Consider the following 21,461-nt stretch of genomic DNA (forward strand, 5'->3'; position numbering starts at 1 on the left):
TGGCATTTCCTTCTCCCCAGTCTTCCTCAAGACTCTGGCACCTTGATTTCCGAATGACATGCAGAATTTGCTTTCATCCAAAAAAAGTACTTTGGACCACTGAGCAACAGTCCAGTGCTGCTTCTCTGTAGCCCAGGTCAGGCGCTTCTGCCGCTGTTTCTGCTTTAAAAGTGGCTTTACCTGGGGAATGCGGCACCTGTAGCCCATTTCCTGCACACGCCTGTGCACGGTGGCTCTGGATGTTTCTACTCCAGACTCAGTCCACTGCTTCCGCAGGTCCCCCAAGGTCTGGAATCGGCCCTTCTCCACAATCTTCCTCAGGGTCCGGTCACCTCTTCTCGTTGTGCAGCGTTTTCTGCCACACTTTTTCCTTCCCACAGACTTCCCACTGAGGTGCCTTGATACAGCACTCTGGGAACAGCCTATTCGTTCAGAAATTTCTTTCTGTGTCTTACCCTCTTGCTTGAGGGTGTCAATAGTGGCCTTCTGGACAGCAGTCAGGTCGGCAGTCTTACTCATGATTGGGGTTTTGAGTGATGAACCAGGCTGGGAGTTTTAAAGGCCTCAGGAATCGTTTGCAGGTGTTTAGAGTTAACTCGTTGATTCAGATGATTAGGTTCATAGCTCGTTTAGAGACCCTTTTAATGATATGCTAATTTTGTGAGATAGGAATTTTGGGTTTTCATGAGCTGTATGCCAAAATCATCCGTATTAAGACAATAAAAGACCTGAAATATTTCAGTTAGTGTGCAATGAATCTAAAATATATGAATGTTAAATTTTTATCATGACATTATGGAAAATAATGAACTTTATCACAATATGCTAATATTTTGAGAAGGACCTGTACATGTTCACAGCTTTGGATATTGCTAACTCTGCTTTAAACACTACTCCACAACTTTATCCCTGACCTGTTTGGTATGTTCCTTGATCTTCCTGATGATGTTTGTTCACAAGCAAACCTCGGAGGCATCACAGGACAGCTGTATTTACAATATGATTAAATTCCACAAAGGTACACAGGTAAACATGACGCTTGCAGTATATTTGTTCCATTATGTTTAATTTCATCATATCCAAATCAGAAATTAATTTCAGATTATTAGTTTAGGTGCAATGTGATGCCTCAACAGTTGCGCGTCAGCAGCTACGTGTGAAAGAAGGTTTTTTCACATGTTCTCACGTTATTTTTAACACATCCAGTGGTGCCTTTGATGAACAGAGAGGCCTGTGGGACAGTTGGCTGCATGTGTGTACGCACTCGTCTGTTTCATGGAGCGTTGTGCATAGCGATAAGGGGCGAGCAGGAAACATCACTGTGGAGGAAGGAAAACACCCGCTGTGGGGGGACTGGTGGAAGGGATGCTGGGGAGACAGCCGTGGGTGGTGGTTGAAGAGCTGGAAGATTCGTGGGGGGGAAGAGGGCAAGTCTGGAGAAGACCATCAAGCTTCAGGTGAGTTCCTGGTCCTCACCTCATCAGGATGGACATATGTGTAATTTTGTAATAAAACACACCAACAACCCAACAATCCCAATCTGTATCAATAAAATGTTTTAGAGGAGTGAAATTATTCAATGTAGACAGTGTATACCATGTCAAATAACCCTCCCAAATTCATAGGAGATCAGGCGAAAACCCTCAACCCTGATTGGTCAATCACAGTTCTGATTTACACCCAGCAACCTCAGATGTTGCTGGGCTTTAAAGACAGGGGCTCATGGGAAACCATTGTAATTGTTGCTGGTGTTTTCAATCTGGTCAATGGTATCCCTCCTGGCTGAAAAATAAGAGCCCATAACCAAACGATTAGGGACAAAATGATGGTGTGTATTCCTTGCATTTCCAATGTTAATCAGCTAGAGAGCATCTGCTATTGTCATGTTATGGCAGAGCACCTGCAGGGGAATAGAGGAAGGGTTTTTTTGTGTACAATTTATGGATTTTCAAGATGCCAATTTCTTCAGGCTATGTGCTTAAGAGAAACAAAGGAATCCAGCAAAAGGCTTTTTGGTGTATTGTTGTGCAGAAGGCGGATATGCCACTGTCCTACTGGCTTCTAGGTACTGGGTCGATTAAACTTGGGAAAGCAAAGCTGGTTTGTGACAAAGATTTATTTATTCATCACAAAACACAAAAGGTTTGCTTGTGCTTGTTTAACCATAAAAGTGTAAATCAGGTGCAATCGCTGTTAGTTCTGCTAATTCTTCTGGTTGCCGAAACAAAATTTGATCTACTGTGCTTTCTGATAATAAACCTGTGTTTAAAACTGCAGCATATCCAAATAAACAGGTATGGGCCAGTTACTGGCATACAGGTATATGAAGGTGTTAAGGGTACAATTCCAAACCCGCTGAAAATGTCCATCACTGTTTCTAACGTTTAAAGTTTATTTAATGAGATTCCAAGGAAAGTGCTGAAGTTAGAGTTTTTTGTGGCTGTAGAGCATACAGATTGCAGCATACCACACCTGTTGCTACACACTGCTGTTCAGCTGGCTGGAAAAAGGCTGTGATGACAACATCGACTGGACATCATGGGTAGTTATCAAATTGGCCAAATAAATTATCATCATGCAGAGTGTTGCACTTATGGTATCTAACCAAATACTGCATCCAAGTAGCCCTTTTGGATTGTAATATCAGCTAGTAGGACTTATTTTATTTCATAAAGAGCACAATGGCATGGTATTTATTTAAATTGTTTTGTAAAATTCAATGTATAAAAATCGTACTGTGAAATAATAAAAACAACAATGTAATAATAACCATGTTAAAATATTTTTGCAGTAATAGGAATATCTTTTACTTTTCCATTTTCAAGAAAAGCAATGAGATCATGTTCTACGTTTTTTTTCACCAAATTATTCGTGCAACCACCATAAAACCACAAATATTAACAGACCAATGCTTTTAACTGCAGAGGATCTTAAATGAAGTCCATTGAAAAGTTGATTTATTTCAGTAATTAATTTCAAACTCATAGTCTATAGATGAATTACACTAAGAGTAATATAGCTCAAGTATTTATATCTAGTAATTTTGAGGATTATGGCTTACAGCAGACGAAAACCCAAATCTGGGTTTCTCATAAATTAAAATATAACATACGAATGATTAAGGAAAAAAATGTCAATCTACTGAAAATAATGTTCACATACTGTACGGTATATCCTCTCAATACTTGGTTGGGGCCACTTTTGCATGAATTACTGCATCAAAACAGCGTGACATGGAGGTGATCAGTCTGTGGCTGGTTTATATGCATTAGTAGCTCAGGTGTCTCATGTTCCTATCGACAAAACAAGACTCTCCATGGGCTTTAGATTACATGGATTTATTAGTCAATCAAACAGCGATGCCATTAGTACTTTGGCAATGTGAGCAGGTGCCAAATACCCCTGGGAAATAGAATGAGCATCTCCATAAAGCTCGTCAACAGAGGGAAGCATAAATGTATGTGAGATTTGCTGCTTTTATTTTTGACCTGATAAAACAACAGTCCGGTCCATTTTGTCCTTAGCGCAGGTTAGACGGTTCAGATACTTTCTCTGGTTGTAGACGTTTTACTTTTTAATAATCTAATTTATTGAGATGCATCTGCAAATGAAGAAAATAATAATGTGGCTTTATTAAACCATATATAAGTCCAAAAATAACTTTGTAACTCATGAAGTTTATCTACAGGCAGGATGATTTCAGAGTTGTTTTTTTTTGTTTTTATATACCATGATCTCCTTCTGAGGGTGAAATGGAAGCTGGACCAGCATGAGCCTGCAAGTTTCAAAAGTACGAGACTACTACTCTATATTCAAATGGCAAACTGACATTTGAAGGGACCAGCCACTGATGCCAAGACCAAAGAAATAACTTTTTTGTGAGCATCATCACTTCAGATTTTTGCAAACCTCAACACAATTTGGATGTTTACTTTAATAAACCCTTCTGCCAGGCAGAACCACCTGATGTGACGGTCTGAGACAGAAGTAGAAAAAGTGTGAAGGAGGGGACGAAGAGGTAAGAGCGAAAATCTCTTAACTGGATTTAAGTGCTCTTGCCACCATCAGTGGGCCGTTGGCAGCGTTAAAGCTGCTGACTGCGACATTGCTAATCTTCAGCCAGAGGCAGCTCAGGAGCTGGGCCCTGCAGAACCTGAGGGATCACACTGTACCAGAGTAACCGTTGAAGACATCAGAAGTGATGGTCAGCAGCAATTACAGAGAGAGATAAGCTCAAGCCACCTGGCTAGAGGTATGCGTCCTCTTCCTGAGTCCTGACTTTGATTAGGTTAAGAAAGATCAGGGGCCAGCCTGCTCAGTTCAGATGACAACTTATTTTCAGTGAGGAGTAATTAAATGATTCAACAATATTTGAAACAAGAACTCCTTGAACTTCAACCGAAAAAGAATAGATTAAGATTTTTTTTGTACAAAGTTTATTGCCTTACCTGCTCTTGGTGTCTAGTAGACTTGGTCCTCTTCCCAAAGATGCAGTTAAGGTCTGTTTCACTACGGGAGGATAGGTCCTTGCCTAAAATAATAAAACAAAATAAAAAGTAAAATGTTTAAAAGCTTATTGGACTTAACCCCAGCATTTATTATCAAATAAGCACTTAATTTAACAAAAGCACATCAACAGATTGAAAGAACATACAAACATTGTGTGTGTGTGTGTGGTTGCTGGGTAAAGAAAAGAGAGTTGTGCGTGGTCCACTTCATGCTGCAGGGATAAAACAGCAAAGAAAAATAAACTGATGACAAGGTCCGCCATGTCTCCTAAATCCCATTCTAGACTGGGCCTCAAAAGGCTCTTGAAGCATGCAGTCGTCTGTCTCGAGCCTGGGTCCTGTTCAAACAGCTGCATCCTCTTCCTTCAGCGGGACTCTGATAACATTTGGTTATTTATTGCTTTTAAGACCCTATCTCTCCTGCTTTTGACTTTGAAAGTCACAGCACAGGGCACGTTTAGGAGGCAAAAACCGAGAAAGTATGTTGAAAACTAAAACAAATGAGTTTGAGGTATTTGGTGTTTGTCTCCTGATGGACTTGGGTCAGATATAAAAATAATTTTGGATTACATTTTTCTCACTATTTGGAAATTAAATTTGCTGGTTTTAAAGTGAATGTGCCAAGGGTTCAGATTTAAAAAGGGTTAAAATTAACGAGTATAGACTACAATGAGTGTGACAAATACGCAAACCTGACAGATTCAACTACTACGGGACAAGACTAAAGATAAGACATAGCTCCTGGGTTAGCAACCTACACATAATTTACTCTACCACCTCAACGTACTGCTGAACCCACAAATGCATTTTCCTTACCAGGTGGCTCCATTTAAATGGAAATAAACAGGCTTTCAAAAAGCATATGATTTATTGCCAAGAAGCATTGTTACAAGAAAATAAATAAATCAAATTTCATTGGTTTTGTGCAATGTTTAGTTGGTCACGATTTGCTTAAACCCTATGGAGTGGCTGAATGGCAACAAAAAAAAGCAGGCTTCCAAAACTTAAAAGCTGCAATAAAGCCACCACACAGAGAGAGGGGATGAAGAACTGTAGTTACATTCTGCATCAACCACCCTAGCTGCCCTGACAAGTGATAGATGGAGGCAGCAATTAAAACTGGGTTACTAGTTTAAGCTGCGGAGCCTGGACCTGAGCAGTGGAGATTTCAGTGCCTTTCCCTGCAAACAAAGGCCATCAATCCTCAGAGCTGGCAAAGAGTGAACCAGAATAAAGAGATATCAATAGAAAAAATAAACAGGACAGTAAAAGAAGGCCTGCACCGAGAAGGAGAGGTAGACATTTAGAAGGCTGGTGCTATTAAGCTAAAACATTTTTACTGAAAGTTATGAACAAAGCCAAGGAATGATCCAGCATGCTCAACTGGTTGACATTACTTTCTCACAGTCAATTAAGAACTGTCAGAGTTTTACCTGACCTTTCCAGCCACTCATATAACAGGCTTAACGACAGTAAATCTATTGGCGAACCTTTACTTGGAAACAACCTCAAAAAAGGGGAGTTAATGCTGGACAAGTCAGTGGAAGCATGCAAAGAGGCGTGGCGGATTACACGTTGCTCTCTAGCGTTGTTTTAACAAATCACTACTGGCAACTACGATGACAGTCCATCTCAACTTAAGGAGAATATTTTTTTTTTTACAGCGGCCGCCTCCTACAACTGTGCAAAAACCATAAATATGTCTGTTCAATTGCCTAAAAATAAACACTGTTGTGTTTAATATGCACTAAGATTTGAAGTTTGCATTTAAAGTATACTAAGAAGTAAACTCTCAAATTTCCAATGTAATCTTTGAAGCTTCTTGTTACTGGGCAATAGTTGAGGCCTTTCTGAGCAGGGACATGTTAAAGTGGTGTCATATTGCCAATGACGGTTAAATTAAAACGACTGCTGCCAAATCTGTCAATGCATTGAATGGCTGAATGGCAGTGTAAACATTCCTGTCTGCAATTCCTCCTAATCTGTTCTTTCTTGGTCTAATCACAAAAAAAAGAACAAAAGTACTTCTCTAAAACTAGAAAAACAAAAATTTAAAATGTTTTGCTGGCTTTAATTTCCTTTGACATCATTAAAACAATGGCGACATAGCAGATTGGATCACTTCCTGCATAAGAAGAAATTATTATTTGATGGAACAGTGTAGTCTAAGTTTAACCCCATTCAAAGATGGAAAACCAGACCAATCCTCCATTTACATTTCCTTGTGAGCATTATCAAACTTCAGTCCTTTGCTTCCTATGTTTTTTCTCCTATGTAAAATAGGCTATTTAAGTACAAATCTCTAATGGTGAACAATATAAAAATGTGTTCCTCAATTATCGCTACACACTGCTGGTTAGCATGCTAAACAAAGGCCTCTACACATTTGCCTGGCTTCCAAGAAAGCCAATTTTTTCTGTTTTGAAATACTTTCAGTTGCGAAAAAACACTTGCAGTCATGGTGACGAAACTTAAAGGAGCATCACTCATTACGATAACAGTGATTTAAACCTCCAGAGGGCAAGCTATGAGCGGTATGTCCGGAACGCAGCCGACCGCATGCTGGCTACCTGAGCAGACAAGAACGACTACTGAACCAGCTAAGATCAATTCATCATATTGGTGTTATTTTATAAATTTACCAGTCGATTAATAAATAATTTTGCTTGAGTCTATTTTTCTAATTGAAAATAACAGTAAACAAAATTATAGAAAAATAGGGCTTTCCTGTTTTAAATAAAAAGTGATTTCCTCATACTATACATTCCTTTTAGTCTATGGTTGTATTCACACCAGGAAAGTCCTTTGGTCCGGACCAAAAGCGAACTGTATTTTTATCATTTGGTGCGGTTTGTTTTCACATTGTACTTTTTGAAAGTGAACTATTACTTGTAAACAAAGCCACGCGGGTGACGATCATTGTTCCCACTGGACAGAAATGACGGGGGCGGGACAGAACACAGACCCAGAAATGTAGGAAAACAACTGTAGACGTGCGGCATGCAGCACCTCTGTTCTGCATAATTGTGCCGTTATTAAAGCTGCAATATTATTATGAGAGTCAAGAGCAGCTCAGTCAACACAGACTTTGAGACGTTCCATCTATAATTTTGGAACCCCGTCGGAGAATGCGTGCTGAACGCCGACGTTCTCTACGTGTTTTGTCCCACAACAAGCCAGTAGCGTTGCTAAGCAACACACAGCTTATCAGGTATGAATACCTTTCAACACACACCTTTGCTACCGGCTAGGTGGCTTTTTATGCCCAAAGAGACGTACGCTTTTTGTAGTTGGTTCGGATCGGGGCCGGTTTGTATTCAGACCATAAGCGAACCGCACCAGAGTCCGTTTGGAAGCGGACCGAGACCACGTCAAAAAGTGGGTCTCCGTCCGGTTGTTTGGTCCGGACCAGGGTTCGCTTGAGTGTATTCACACCTGCACAAAAGGTCCGGACCAAGGAGGGAAACGAATTCTGGTCCGTTTAAAGCGGACCAAAAGTGGCAAGTGTGAATACACCCTAAATACCTTGAAACCAATGTATTATTTTTACTCAAGATTATCTTATCATTAGAATCTCTTACCACCCAATGCCTACATTTCTAATATACTACTGATCATCAACCAGGCATTTGGCATTTACTGATAATTCCTGGGAATCAATGTGGATTTGGAATATTATATGTCAACAATCCTTCAAAAAATCTGGGAAAACAACCACATTTGAGTCCAATTTATTCTGCGAGTTTCAGTATTTTGGTCACTGAAACCTATGTTATGTTTGGACATCAATGGTTGAAAGCGTTTTGCCAATATAATTTTAGTAATCAGAGCCTGTATTCACCCTATCACGGCACCAGACTGGAATGTACTGAGTTCCTGAGAGCGACCACTTCTTTCACAAATGCCTTTATGCCTAGGTTCTTGATTTTAAACAACAGTGGCCATGGAAGAGGTTAGAACACCTGAAGTCAATGAACTGGACTGGTAAGAAAACTATTATGGCTCTATAGTGCATAACAGCCAACCAAATACTGCATCCAAGCCTTCTTTTGTAATTATAAATACTAATATTGAGATGACTGTGTTTCAATATATTGTGCAAATCTACATTACCATCATTACTGACTAGGGATAGCATTTTCTTGCTGTAAATTATGATAAACTTCTTCCAAAGTTTGTCTCTCTTTCTATACAGGTCCTTCTCAAACAATTAGCATATTGTGATAAATTCATTATTTTCCATAATGTCATGATGAAAATTTAACATTCATATATTTTAGATTCATTGCACACTAACTGAAATATTTCAGGTCTTTTATTGTCTTAATACGGATGATTTTGGCATACAGCTCATGAAAACCCAAAATTCCTATCTCACAAAATTAGCATATCATTAAAAGGGTCTCTAAACGAGCTATGAACCTAATCATCTGAATCAACGAGTTAACTCTAAACACCTGCAAAAGATTCCTGGGGCCTTTAAAACTCCCATCCTGGTTCATCACTCAAAACCCCAATCATGGGTAAGACTGCCGACCTGACTGCTGTCCAGAAGGCCACTATTGACACCCTCAAGCAAGAGGGTAAGACACAGAAAGAAATTTCTGAACGAATAGGCTGTTCCCAGAGTGCTGTATCAAGGCACCTCAGTGGGAAGTCTGTGGGAAGGAAAAAGAGTGGCAGAAAACGCTGCACAACGAGAAGAGGTGACCGGACCCTGAGGAAGATTGTGGAGAAGGGCCGATTCCAGACCTTGGGGGACCTGCGGAAGCAGTGGACTGAGTCTGGAGTAGAAACATCCAGAGCCACCGTGCACAGGCGTGTGCAGGAAATGGGCTACAGGTGCCGCATTCCCCAGGTCAAGCCACTTTTGAACCGGAAACAGCGGCAGAAGCGCCTGACCTGGGCTACAGAGAAGCAGCACTGGACTGTTGCTCAGTGGTCCAAAGTACTTTTTTCGGATGAAAGCAAATTCTGCATGTCATTCGGAAATCAAGGTGCCAGAGTCTGGAGGAAGACTGGGGAGAAGGAAATGCCAAAATGCCAGAAGTCCAGTGTCAAGTACCCACAGTCAGTGATGGTCTGGGGTGCCGTGTCAGCTGCTGGTGTTGGTCCACTGTGTTTTATCAAGGGCAGGGTCAATGCAGCTAGCTATCAGGAGATTTTGGAGCACTTCATGCTTCCATCTGCTGAAAAGCTTTATGGAGATGAAGATTTCATTTTTCAGCACGACCTGGCACCTGCTCACAGTGCCAAAACCACTGGTAAATGGTTTACTGACCATGGTATCACTGTGCTCAATTGGCCTGCCAACTCTCCTGACCTGAACCCCATAGAGAATCTGTGGGATATTGTGAAGAGAACGTTGAGAGACTCAAGACCCAACACTCTGGATGAGCTAAAGGCCGCTATCGAAGCATCCTGGGCCTCCATAAGACCTCAGCAGTGCCACAGGCTGATTGCCTCCATGCCACGCCGCATTGAAGCAGTCATTTCTGCAAAAGGATTCCTGACCAAGTATTGAGTGCATAACTGTACATGATTATTTGAAGGTTGACGTTTTTTGTATTAAAAACACTTTTCTTTTATTGGTCGGATGAAATATGCTAATTTTGTGAGATAGGAATTTTGGGTTTTCATGAGCTGTATGCCAAAATCATCCGTATTAAGACAATAAAAGACCTGAAATATTTCAGTTAGTGTGCAATGAATCTAAAATATATGAATGTTAAATTTTCATCATGACATTATGGAAAATCATGAACTTTATCACAATATGCTAATATTTTGAGAAGGACCTGTATTTGGCTTAAAATCTAAAATGGAACTGTGAGGCTGGACTCTAACCAAATTTATAATGTCACATCTCAACACAAGGTCTTTCCTGTGTGAACCCCCAGTGCCCACCAACTAGCACTTTAAACAGTAAGCATTAAAATCTAAACAGTCTCCCTAATTGACTTCGTTATATACAGTAGGTAAATAAAAATCACCAAAACCATCCATTTAGTTAAAATAAAAATGATTGAGCAATTATATAATATAAACTGTGACAAGGCCAAGTTTTTTAATTAGTTGGATTAGCATTTTCCAATCATCGCAGTTGGCCATGAATGCAAATATCCAAAAATGAATAATGACTGGGAACATGCAGAAGCAGAACAATGTATGCATCATGCTGCATGAATGATAATCATAAATATTAGTTACAGCTGCCATGGATGCACCTGTAGTTGGCAAATAGAAACATGCTCACCCAGGGTGATATGATGATGCAATTCTGTGAGTCAGAAAGAGCTTAACGTGACTAAAACTTGGTAATTAGAATATACAGAAAATCATAGCAGAATATAAATAATAAAAGTAAACAACTATGTAGTCATAACTTCATGCTCAAATATGCATCAGGAGTAGATGTTTTTCTGGCTTGTGCTAAATTAAGAACATAAAAACAAGTTGAGAGAGTCTGGGGGAGAGATAAAGACTAGGTCCTATCAGGCAGGGTCATCTAATGGGTCAGAGGAGGTGCTGTTTCTGCAGGGGGGTGGGGGGAGTAAATGTAGATACCAGATGCCCCAAACAGGAAACAGGAAGTTGCTTTTGAATGACGTAAAATATTAAAAGTTCTTCCAGGTGAAGCAAAAGTTGAGATATTTGTTTTGTCAAGTGTTGTCAAGACCTGTTGAGGCAGATCTGAACTCAATGACACACAATTACAGATGTCATACACTTTTAAAGACAATTTTAATGAGTGCTGGCCACAAGTACGTCCAAAGAAAAGAAAGTGAAACCCAGTGTTATATTGTTTTAAAGATGGGATAAGATTTCTGTTTTGAATATGAATGCCTCTATTCGAACTGTAAACTCCAAGTCATTATTTATCATGCAAAACCTACTAAGCTCCTACCAAGCAATCATGTATTCATGAGACTATGCAGTAAAATATGATGGTTTTCCACTTAAGCCTCCAGTGGTCCTGAACACGTATCGTTTGTATGAGCCTATCAGTGTACCGGCCTTGACTAGCAAATCTTAACTTCCTGACGTGTAAAGGGTAATGAAAGGAGTGGGAAGGCCTATAAATAACCTCCCAAAGCACTCACTGGGTCAACTGACCCAGCAGATACGGACAGGACTCTGATCAGCGTCTGTGGTCTGAGACGACAGCACAAGTTTTAATAAGATGGGCCCTGGCAGAAGACCACGGAAGCAGCAGTACCAAACACTCACTCTGAATCAGCTACTAGTTTGAAGCCTTGTTTTAAATGTGTAAAAGGACCTAAACCTTTTGAAGTTTGTTCTGCTGACGCAATTTGACTTGTTAATCAGTGAGAAAACTGTCAGAGAACACGTCTGGCAAAAAAAATTTACTCACCTTTCGTGAATTTTGTGTAATGAACCCTCTTTTTAGAAGTCTTTGATTTTTCTTCCAGGCTGAAACTTTTCATCTGATCTGGAGGAACCTCTAGAGATAAGATTTAAAAGCAAAAAGTATGGTCATAACTTCTTATTAAAATTATTTGTTTTGCATATTGATCTGCTACAAAATACATAAGACAAAAGTTTAGAGGTTATTTTACATTTGTCTGATATCTTGCATAGTGGTAATAATGTTGAACCATTGTAAGTGAGCATATAAATCCTTATACTTCACAAGATGTTGTATTGTGGCACCCTCTGCTGTTTAAAAGGCGACCGAAAATACAGTTGAAGCCATACGTTTACAAACACTGTATAAATTACCCTAATGTCCGACATTAAATCAAATTAATTAGGGTCAAAGAAGATTACTATTGCTTTTTTTATTTCTTCATATTCAGAGGGTTTACATTAAGATGGCTGTGCCTTTAAATAATTTGCGAAAGCCCAGATGACGATTCAGCCTTGAGTAAACTTTTCAGACCTCTGAATTTGCCATGAGCATCTGTTTAAACAGATGCACATAAACAAAGGAGATGGGTTCTGTGTCCCAGTTACGACTGTGTTTGGGTGTGAAATATGGGCACTAACTCCAGAACAACAGCAATAGACCTTGTGTAGGTGATCGCTGAAGCTTGTAAGAGTTTCATTATCCAAAGTGAAGCACATCCTGTACTAACATGGGCTGAAAGGCCACTCAGCAAGGATGAAGACATTACTCCAAAAGCCACATAAACCAGATTAAAGTTTAGAAATGATCTTGATTTTCTGGGACATGGGTTGTGGTTTGATGAAACTAAAATTGAAACATGTGGCCATGGTGAGTGAGCATCATTAAATTTAAAGGCAAAAAGGGAGAAGCTTGCAAGCTTGAGAAGACCATCCCAGCTTTGGAGCATGAGGGTGGCAGCATTATGTTAGGGGATATTCTTCTGCAGGAGGGAGTGGTGGACTTTACAAAACAGATTGCATCATAAGCAAAGAACATTATATAGAAATGTTGAAGCAACATCTCAAGACATCCCCTGAGAAGTAAAAGCCAGGCATTTAAAAAAATAGAAATGGTTTTGGTAATCCTCACTGACCCATTACAGGAACGTTTTTGAGAGAGAAGGGGGAAATAAAGGATACTGTGTTTTAGTGGTTTTTTTTTTATATACACTGTACATATTCAGCTTGACTGTATCTACGGAACTTTAATCAAAACCCATCTATATAATATAGAGTAAACAGAATGCATATTTTTTATCAGCTGCAAACCACTGCAATGAAAAGCGTAGTAAGCATGCTTCCTGTACCTACCATTACTTGAGTTTTGACCATGATGGTCGTTCAGCTGAGCCAGAAGCTCATTGAATTCATCCTGGTGAGCAATCCAATTATCCTGCAAAAGTCACAGATCAATTGATACTCAATGTATATACATGTTGTAGCTGCATACTTCAACAATTTTATACAAACAAATTTGAAAAAAATAATGAAATTGTTCATGTATGATTTTAGCTAAGACTTTAAATATTTTGGAAGACAGAGGGAAGCCCTAGAATTAACCGAATTTCACATTTCAAAAACAAATGCTTAGTCCATGTGGGAAAAACAGCACATTTTGATCCAGAAGTAAATTTCTCTTCATAATGGCACTGACCTCATGAATGGCATTTACTCCGAGTCCATGGTTATTGTTCTTAACTTTTACTTTAATGTGGTCTGTGGATCCTTGTTCACTCCTCCCCAGTCCCTGAAAAGGACAACAACAAAAGAGTGAATACCAACATGTGTTACTGTTTGTGCAAAGTAAATTCTTCTACAGCAACACATTACTTACAATCTAGGCTAAAAATGTGACTTCATCATGGAAAAAGTCATGACTTTGAGATTTACGTACAAAAATTAAACAAAAGTGCATTTAGAAAAAAATTCTACTGTTTGTTTAGGTAAAGTAACAACCCATCTAAAACTGATAAAAGTGCTAGGTCGGTTGCTTTATATATTCTATATGCTAAAATCTATTGAACAAAACATTCAAAGATATATGAGACAACAGATAACAATTTTAGATTTTTTGTTCAGATATTGACAGATAAAAAGAGCATACCCTGTTTCAATTTCAGGGTTTTCTGTATCAGGACAAAACAAAAATAATCTGGTCCTAAAATTATTAAAAAAAACATGTGTATAAAACAAATTTCTTCCAATTTCACATTGCCAGTATTAGAAAAAAACAAAACAATGTCAACGCTGAAAAGCTGTTTGTGTAAAAAAAAAAATACATCTAATGCATAAATCTACAGGATATAAAAGGGAAAGTACCAGCCAATCTTCCAGCGAGTCAACATTTCAGCAAATTCCCTTACAAGACTGTAAAACAGTCATAGAACTGCAGAAAACCCAAGAGCCACATTATATACTCTACAAGCCTCATTTAGCATGGAAACAGTCACACCTAAGTGAACCCCAAGACCACTGGAACAGTGTATTTTTGTGTAAAGTAGAGATAATTGGCCATGTATAACATCATATTAAGAAAAACAAGAGAGACCATTTCACCGCAGACACCTCAGCCACATAACTGTCAAACACGGTGATGTAAGGTGGATAATAAGGACTTGCTTTGCTACCAAAGGACCAGAGTACCTTGCAGTCTCCGAGTCAACCATAAACTAATCTATTTACCAATAGATTAATTTTGAAACCAGCTGTGATCCTATCTAATAGTCCGAAGGTCTGCAGCATCAAAACTACAACAGAATGGCTGTGCTTGTGTAGGTTCCAGTAATAATTAAAAACATAAACTTAACATGAAAGCTGAAAGCTAGAAAGCTGCCAATGTAAAGAAAAAAGAAGCAACACTGATGCAGAAAAACAAAAACTGAAAACACAGTGCCAAAATAAAACAAAAAAAACTTTAGCTTGGGCAAGGCACTGTCCAGCTTTTAACCCATTGGAAGATTCATCTAAGCTGATTCTGGCAATTTTTTGCATAATCTTTTGAAAGAAAGGCTGCTTCAAGACTGACTTTAAACTGATGCAGTGAATAATTGATATTTGCTTAGTATATGTTTATGCCAACTTTGAAAGACTATCACCTGCTTTCTCCAGAAGAGATGCAGCTACTTTTAGGTTGCTTCACTAAAATAATTTATTTCAAAATAACTTTATTATTTACTGACTAAATCAAATTTATCCTTAAGCGATTATCTGATTTGAACACCTTTCGCCTAGAACTCCAAAGCCTGCCTTTTTGGTTCACATTTATAACCTTAAACTCAAATAGGTTTTGGTTAAAAAAAAACAAGAACCCCTCTCACTTTGCCCTTGGACCAGCCCATTCGCTCCAGCATTTTCTGGCCAAATTTGTTGTCATCATTGCTCCAGGCGCTGTTCCTGGGGTCTACAGACCACTTCTGTTTCCTGCGGGCTGAACAGGGAGCAGCGATAAGTTGATTACATAACAGTCCTCCAACAAGAGCTTACATGAAAGATGAGAAAACCCTGACTCAGATATGTGCATATGTACGGTATAGAGTACACGGGCTACGCACAGTTGTGAGGTATCACATTTCAATGAAGAAAAATCACAGCTGCACTACGTAAAATGACCTGTGACATTTTAAAACAACACTTAGCACCAACATACAAAAATAGTTGTATTTTGTACTACTGGAGGATGTGCAACCGGGATGTTTTTTCAACGGTTTTACCAATAATGACAGCTGTTTATAGAAACGGTTTTGGGTCTTAACCCTCTAAGTATGGTTTGATTCGACGTTTATTTTGCAAGGGACCGTATCAATAACAGCACTATTGGTTAGATTCAAAGATAAAGCTTAAAGTAAAAGACTGGCGGTGGTTGTCAAAAGGCCGAAAATCAAACCTGACGGGAGAAGTTAAAAAAGCTGCCCAGAGTGTCACCGTTTAATTTAAAAAAGACAGACACAGGTTCAATAAAGAAAACGGGCTGGTGAAAAGTTGAGTGTCTGTGAGAGGAAGAGTACGGGAGCACACGTGTTTAAATCATCGACTGTAAAATGCTAATGCTAACCGTGTTACTTTTCGAAGAAAACTCCTAAAAACTGGGTATTTTCCGATCAACAATTTACATAAAAGTAACAATGCTTTTGGAAAAGAGAAATAGCATAAAGGCTATTGTAAAAAGAAAGAAAACATGAAATGTATCTGAAAATATACGCACGCTCGGCGAGCATAGACATCTTGGGTCCTTCAACAGATGACGCAAAGGAAGACACCTCAGATAATGCCTGATTACAATGTAATCACTGTTACCACCGTCTGCATGCATTTTCCACAAATAATAATAATAATAACAATAATAATAATAATAATAATTATTATTATTATTATTAGAAAAGACAGAAAGGGAACCTAGAGGTCAAGTCATTCCAAAAGGTTCTTACTTGTTTTTCCATTTAAAATGTATGGTTCTGATTTTTCCTTTTAATTTATTCCTTAAACTAATGTACGACAGCGCTAGATAATACACGTGAACGAGTGCTTTTAGCGAGGATTACAGACGTAGCCTATATTATATGCAAGCTTGGTGAAATTCTTATTTAGCTAGTTAATTTGTCAACGTAGGCAGAAAGGCTGGAGATTGTTTTTCTGTTTTATTTGTATCACATCTCATCAGCAGGGGGCTCTCCAGGCTAGCAACTAGATTAGCATGAGGACTTCTGTTTGATTACATAAATTCAACTACTGGGACTAAATGTATACCCTATTAGACTTTTCCAATTTTTTTTTTTTTACACAAACGACCCTGAAAAGTCAGCTAAACAGAAAAGAATAGAAAATAGAGTCCAACTGTGTGTAATTTATACTCAATAATTGATCTGTTCTTTGAAGGCCTCTGATGTTTGTCACAGAGCATTAGAAAACAGTGTGATGAATACCAAGGTACACGGCAGACATGTCAGTGATAAAGTTGTGGGGATGTTTAACACAGGGTTAACACATGGAAGAACGTGTACTGGTCAGATGAGTTGGAAAAGTAACTTTTTAACATACATACAAAACACTCTGTGACAGAAAACTAACACTACATCATCCTAATCACATCATACTCATGGTGGTAGCAGAATCAGGGTGTGAGGATTTGTTTCATTACCTGGGATAGGTAAGCGCTGGGCAGAACGAATAGAATGATGCATGACATTTTTACAAAAAAATTTAATGTCAGAAATCAGAGAGCAAAAACAAAGTTAGATTTTTCTGTTTTGTTTAGTTGTATTTTGTCCATTTTTATGGTAATATACTTCATTTATGTATCAGAAAATCAAAAAATAAATGTTTTTAGCTTTTTTAGAGCTTGAACAAAAGACACTGTGCTGTACCAATTTTCTTTGTGCGACGCAGTCTCTTTCTTCAGGGAAAACATCCAGATTGAATATCGTAGTCACTCTTATATAACCCGTACCCCCGTGAGAGACACATAAAACCTGCACGTACAGTAACAAGAGCCAAGTTTTACAGTGACAGCCTGTGGTGCGACTTGGTTGTTGCTTTAGTCTGACTTTCACATGCTCTCCGTCTGTTTAGCTGTGCTTGAGATAAAACATTAACCAATTTTAAGAGGTAACTGTGGTCTTAAAGTTACTTCTGGGCTCAGAAAAGAGAAGTTTTTCTGAGCCCAGAAGTAACTTTAAGTCTGCAAACGCACTTACCTCTTAAAAATTGATTCATGTTTTATCTCCCGTGACACAGACTCCTATCCCAATTTGTTAGGAATAACCTTTATTAATATTACTCATAGCTGTTTTTCCCATTTATACCATAGTGATATGAAGCATAGGTTCTAATGTTTCCCTTTTGTTAGAATAGGATAAGAATGCTCATCGACAGTAACTTTAAGTCTGTAAACACAGTTATCTTTTAAAAATTGATTCATGTTTCATCTCCCGTGACACAGAATCCTATCCCAATTGCACAGATTCCCTTGGTAAATTAAAACAAACATGATTCTCCTCATCTGTTTTTCTAACATCGGATATCAGTTTTCAGATCATACTGGTCCAAACTGGATCACATGAAACTCTAATCCGATCCAAAAACTACACCTAAACGACTTCCTGAGATTAAAGCAAAGTTGCGTAACAGAAGCTTGACTGGTTAATGCTGTTCTCTTCACACACCAAGACTATCAGCCACTTGTTAGGAGTGTGGGTTTTATACATAACAACGTAAAACTATTTAGATACCCAGCCATGAAAGTGCACATATTTGCAGTATTTCACTCTTTAGACCAGAAACAGAGAAATGTCAAATTCAAGGCGAACTGAATGACTAAGCAGCCTGATCACACTAACTGTAAGGGGAGTGTTATACTTTCCAGTAAAATTCCCTTGTAAGAATGTGTACGGTAAGAGATAAGTGTTGCAATGGTGATAGGACCCCATGAGTAAGACCAGCTGTTATAGTGTTCCTGTCCTTTACTTTATGCCACTGTCAAACATAATCTAATGCGCCCTGTGGGAATTTTATTAAACAGTGCATAAACAAAACACCAGCACCACAGGGACTGAGGAGGAGCTCTGTGGGGAGTTAGACCTCAAGTATGTGTGCATACCTCCAAAAGACATGTTACATAACAACCTAAGCTCCAACAAGTTAAGCTGTGAAAATAAAAGGTTTGCTTTTCTCTTTGTCTGAATTCCCAGAAAGCTTTGAATGCGAGACACAATGGTTGACCCCCATTTCCATAGAAGGCACACAAATCTACATTTGCATGTAGGCGTATTTTGCTTCTTTGACCACACAGACTGCAGCCAGTAAGAGCAGTATGCATGCACATTATGATACAGCATATGCATGTGAGGAATACAGTGCCTAGCAAAAGTATCTATAGCCTTTGATCTTTTCCCTTTTTTTTAGGCTACCACAAAGTAACTCATAATTGTAAAGTGGCGGGAAATTTGTAGGTGGTTTATGATTATTTTACATAAATCAGAGAAGCCTCACATATTTATTCATCCTACCTGAGTCAGTACTTTTATTTTGGGGTGTGTCTCCACCAGTATTGCACATAGAGAAACTGAAATGTTTGTCCATTTTTCTTAAATAGCACAATAGCTCAAGGTAAATCAGTTTAGATAGAGAACATCTATGAACATAAATTTTTCAAATCTTGCCACAGATCCTTAATTGAAATTAGGTTTTATCATTAACTGGGCTTTTTTAACACACAAAAGTTATTTAATCTAAACCACTGTACTGCAGCTTTGGCTGTATGATTAGGGTCATTGTCTGACCTCTGCTCAAGTCTTTTGCAGCCTCTAACAGGGTTTTCATTCCAGGATTGCCTTGTATTTAGCTCCACCCATCTTACCAATTCTGACCAGTTTCCCTGTCCATACTGAAGAAAAGCATCCCCACAACATGACCCTGCCACCACCATGTTTCACCATGGCGTTGGTGTATTTAGAGTGATGTGCCATGCTAATTTACAGCCACAAATAGCATTCTGTCATTGGCAAAAAGGCACACCTTCAACTGCTTATTTTCTGTCCCGAACATGGCATGAGGCCAATTGCAGATGAGATCCTATGGCCTTCTTTCAAAAATGGCTTCTTGCTGCCTAGGTGGCAGGAGATTTATGGTGTGTGAAACAAATTGTTTTCTTCTAACAGTCTCTCACCTAACCTGTTAATCTCTGCAGTGCCTCCAAAGATATCTTGAGTCTCTTGGCTGCTTGTCTGATAAATGCTCTCTTACCAGGCTTTTACAAAAAAAAAAAAACAACAACACATGTATTATTCTTTCTCTCACTTCCCAAACATGTTCTACTTTGTATTGGTCACATAAAAAACCCAGATAAGACAGAATTTGAAAAAGTTCAATGAATATGAGAATGTTTGCGAAGCACTGTATGTTGTAGACTCTAATAAAAATATGCTTGTAGATTTTTAAGTCCATATTATATTAAATTGGTATTTATAGGTAAATGTTATGAAATGCTGTTTGTTTTTGAAGGTGGAAAACTTTCATTTAATCTATATAAAATGCAAATTTAGTACATTGTTATTTCCATCTTGATAATTTGACAGGTTTTAAGATATTTACTTATGTCACGCAAACAATTATTTATTTACTACGTTTTTGATCCTTTAAATGACAACATAATGGTAATAGTATTTTTAAAAATGCACTGATGAAAGGCCAACAGTAAGTGAATCTCTTTGTGCATTAAGTCATTTCATTCTCCCTCTGTGCTCATCTCTTTTAAAGCCAAGAAACTAATAAACAAAACAAGGTCAAAAGAGAAGGTCAAAATAAGGCAGCTCCCATTCAGTGTTTCTATTGATGTCATTGATGTCAGCCAAATCTTAATACATACAGGTCCTTCTCAAAATATTAGCATATTGTGATAAAGTTAATTATTTTCCATAATGTCATGATGAAAATTTAACATTCATATATTTTAGATTCATTACACACTAACTGAAATATTTCAGGTCTTTTATTGTCTTAATACGGATGATTTTGGCATACAGCTCATGAAAACCCAAAATTCCTATCTCACAAAATTAGCATATTTCATCCGACCAATAAAAGAAAAGTGTTTTTAATACAAAAAACGTTAACCTTCAAATAATCATGTACAGTTATGCACTCAATACTTGGTCGGGAATCCTTTTGCAGAAATGACTGCTTCAATGCGGCGTGGCATGGAGGCAATCAGCCGGTGGCACTGCTGAGGTCTTATGGAGGCCCAGGATGCTTCGATAGCGGCCTTTAGCTCATCCAGAGTGTTGGGTCTTGAGTCTCTCAACGTTCTCTTCACAATATCCCACAGATTCTCTATGGGGTTCAGGTCAGGAGAGTTGGCAGGCCAATTGAGCACAGGGATACCATGGTCAGTAAACCATTTACCAGTGGTTTTGGCACTGTGAGCAGGTGCCAGGTCATGCTGAAAAATGAAATCTTCATCTCCATAAAGCTTTTCAGCAGATGGAAGCATGAAGTGCTCCAAAATCTCCTGATAGCTAGCTGCATTGACCCTGCCCTTGATAAAACACAGTGGACCAACACCAGCAGCTGACACGGCACCCCAGACCATCACTGACTGTGGGTACTTGACACTGGACTTCTGGCATTTTGGCATTTCCTTCTCCCCAGTCTTCCTCCAGACTCTGGCACCTTGATTTCCAAATGACATGCAGAATTTGCTTTCATCCGAAAAAAGTACTTTGGACCACTGAGCAACAGTCCAGTGCTGCTTCTCTGTAGCCCAGGTCTGGGGAATGCAGCACCTGTAGCCCATTTCCTGCACACGCCTGTGCACGGTGGCTCTGGATGTTTCTACTCCAGACTCAGTCCACTGCTTCCGCAGGTCCCCCAAGGTCTGGAATCGGCCCTTCTCCACAATCTTCCTCAGGGTCCGGTCACCTCTTCTCATTGTGCAGCGTTTTCTGCCACACTTTTTCCTTCCCACAGACTTCCCACTGAGGTGCCTTGATACAGCACTCTGGGAACAGCCTATTCGTTCAGAAATTTCTTTCTGTGTCTTACCCTCTTGCT

At 38.9% G+C, this 21,461-nt stretch overlaps 1 protein-coding gene across 1 annotated transcript in view; it reads right to left on the bottom strand.

The window, feature by feature from the left end:
• The window catches only part of pinx1 (PIN2 (TERF1) interacting telomerase inhibitor 1), a 29,707-nt gene extending 13,520 nt beyond the window's left edge, over positions 1-16,187 (bottom strand). The window contains exons 1-6 of the mRNA XM_047387097.1: positions 16,120-16,187; positions 15,236-15,345; positions 13,573-13,665; positions 13,230-13,311; positions 11,884-11,973; positions 4,449-4,531 (exon numbers count right to left, since the gene is read on the bottom strand). Coding sequence (XP_047243053.1) covers positions 4,449-4,531; positions 11,884-11,973; positions 13,230-13,311; positions 13,573-13,665; positions 15,236-15,345; positions 16,120-16,138 — 477 coding nt within the window. The 5' untranslated portion in view covers positions 16,139-16,187. The remainder of the gene's footprint in view (positions 1-4,448; positions 4,532-11,883; positions 11,974-13,229; positions 13,312-13,572; positions 13,666-15,235; positions 15,346-16,119) is intronic.
• Positions 16,188-21,461: the final 5,274 nt, after the last annotated feature.

The sequence above is a fragment of the Girardinichthys multiradiatus genome, chromosome 15 (genome assembly GCF_021462225.1).
Source record: "Girardinichthys multiradiatus isolate DD_20200921_A chromosome 15, DD_fGirMul_XY1, whole genome shotgun sequence".
Lineage (NCBI taxonomy): Eukaryota > Metazoa > Chordata > Actinopteri > Cyprinodontiformes > Goodeidae > Girardinichthys > Girardinichthys multiradiatus.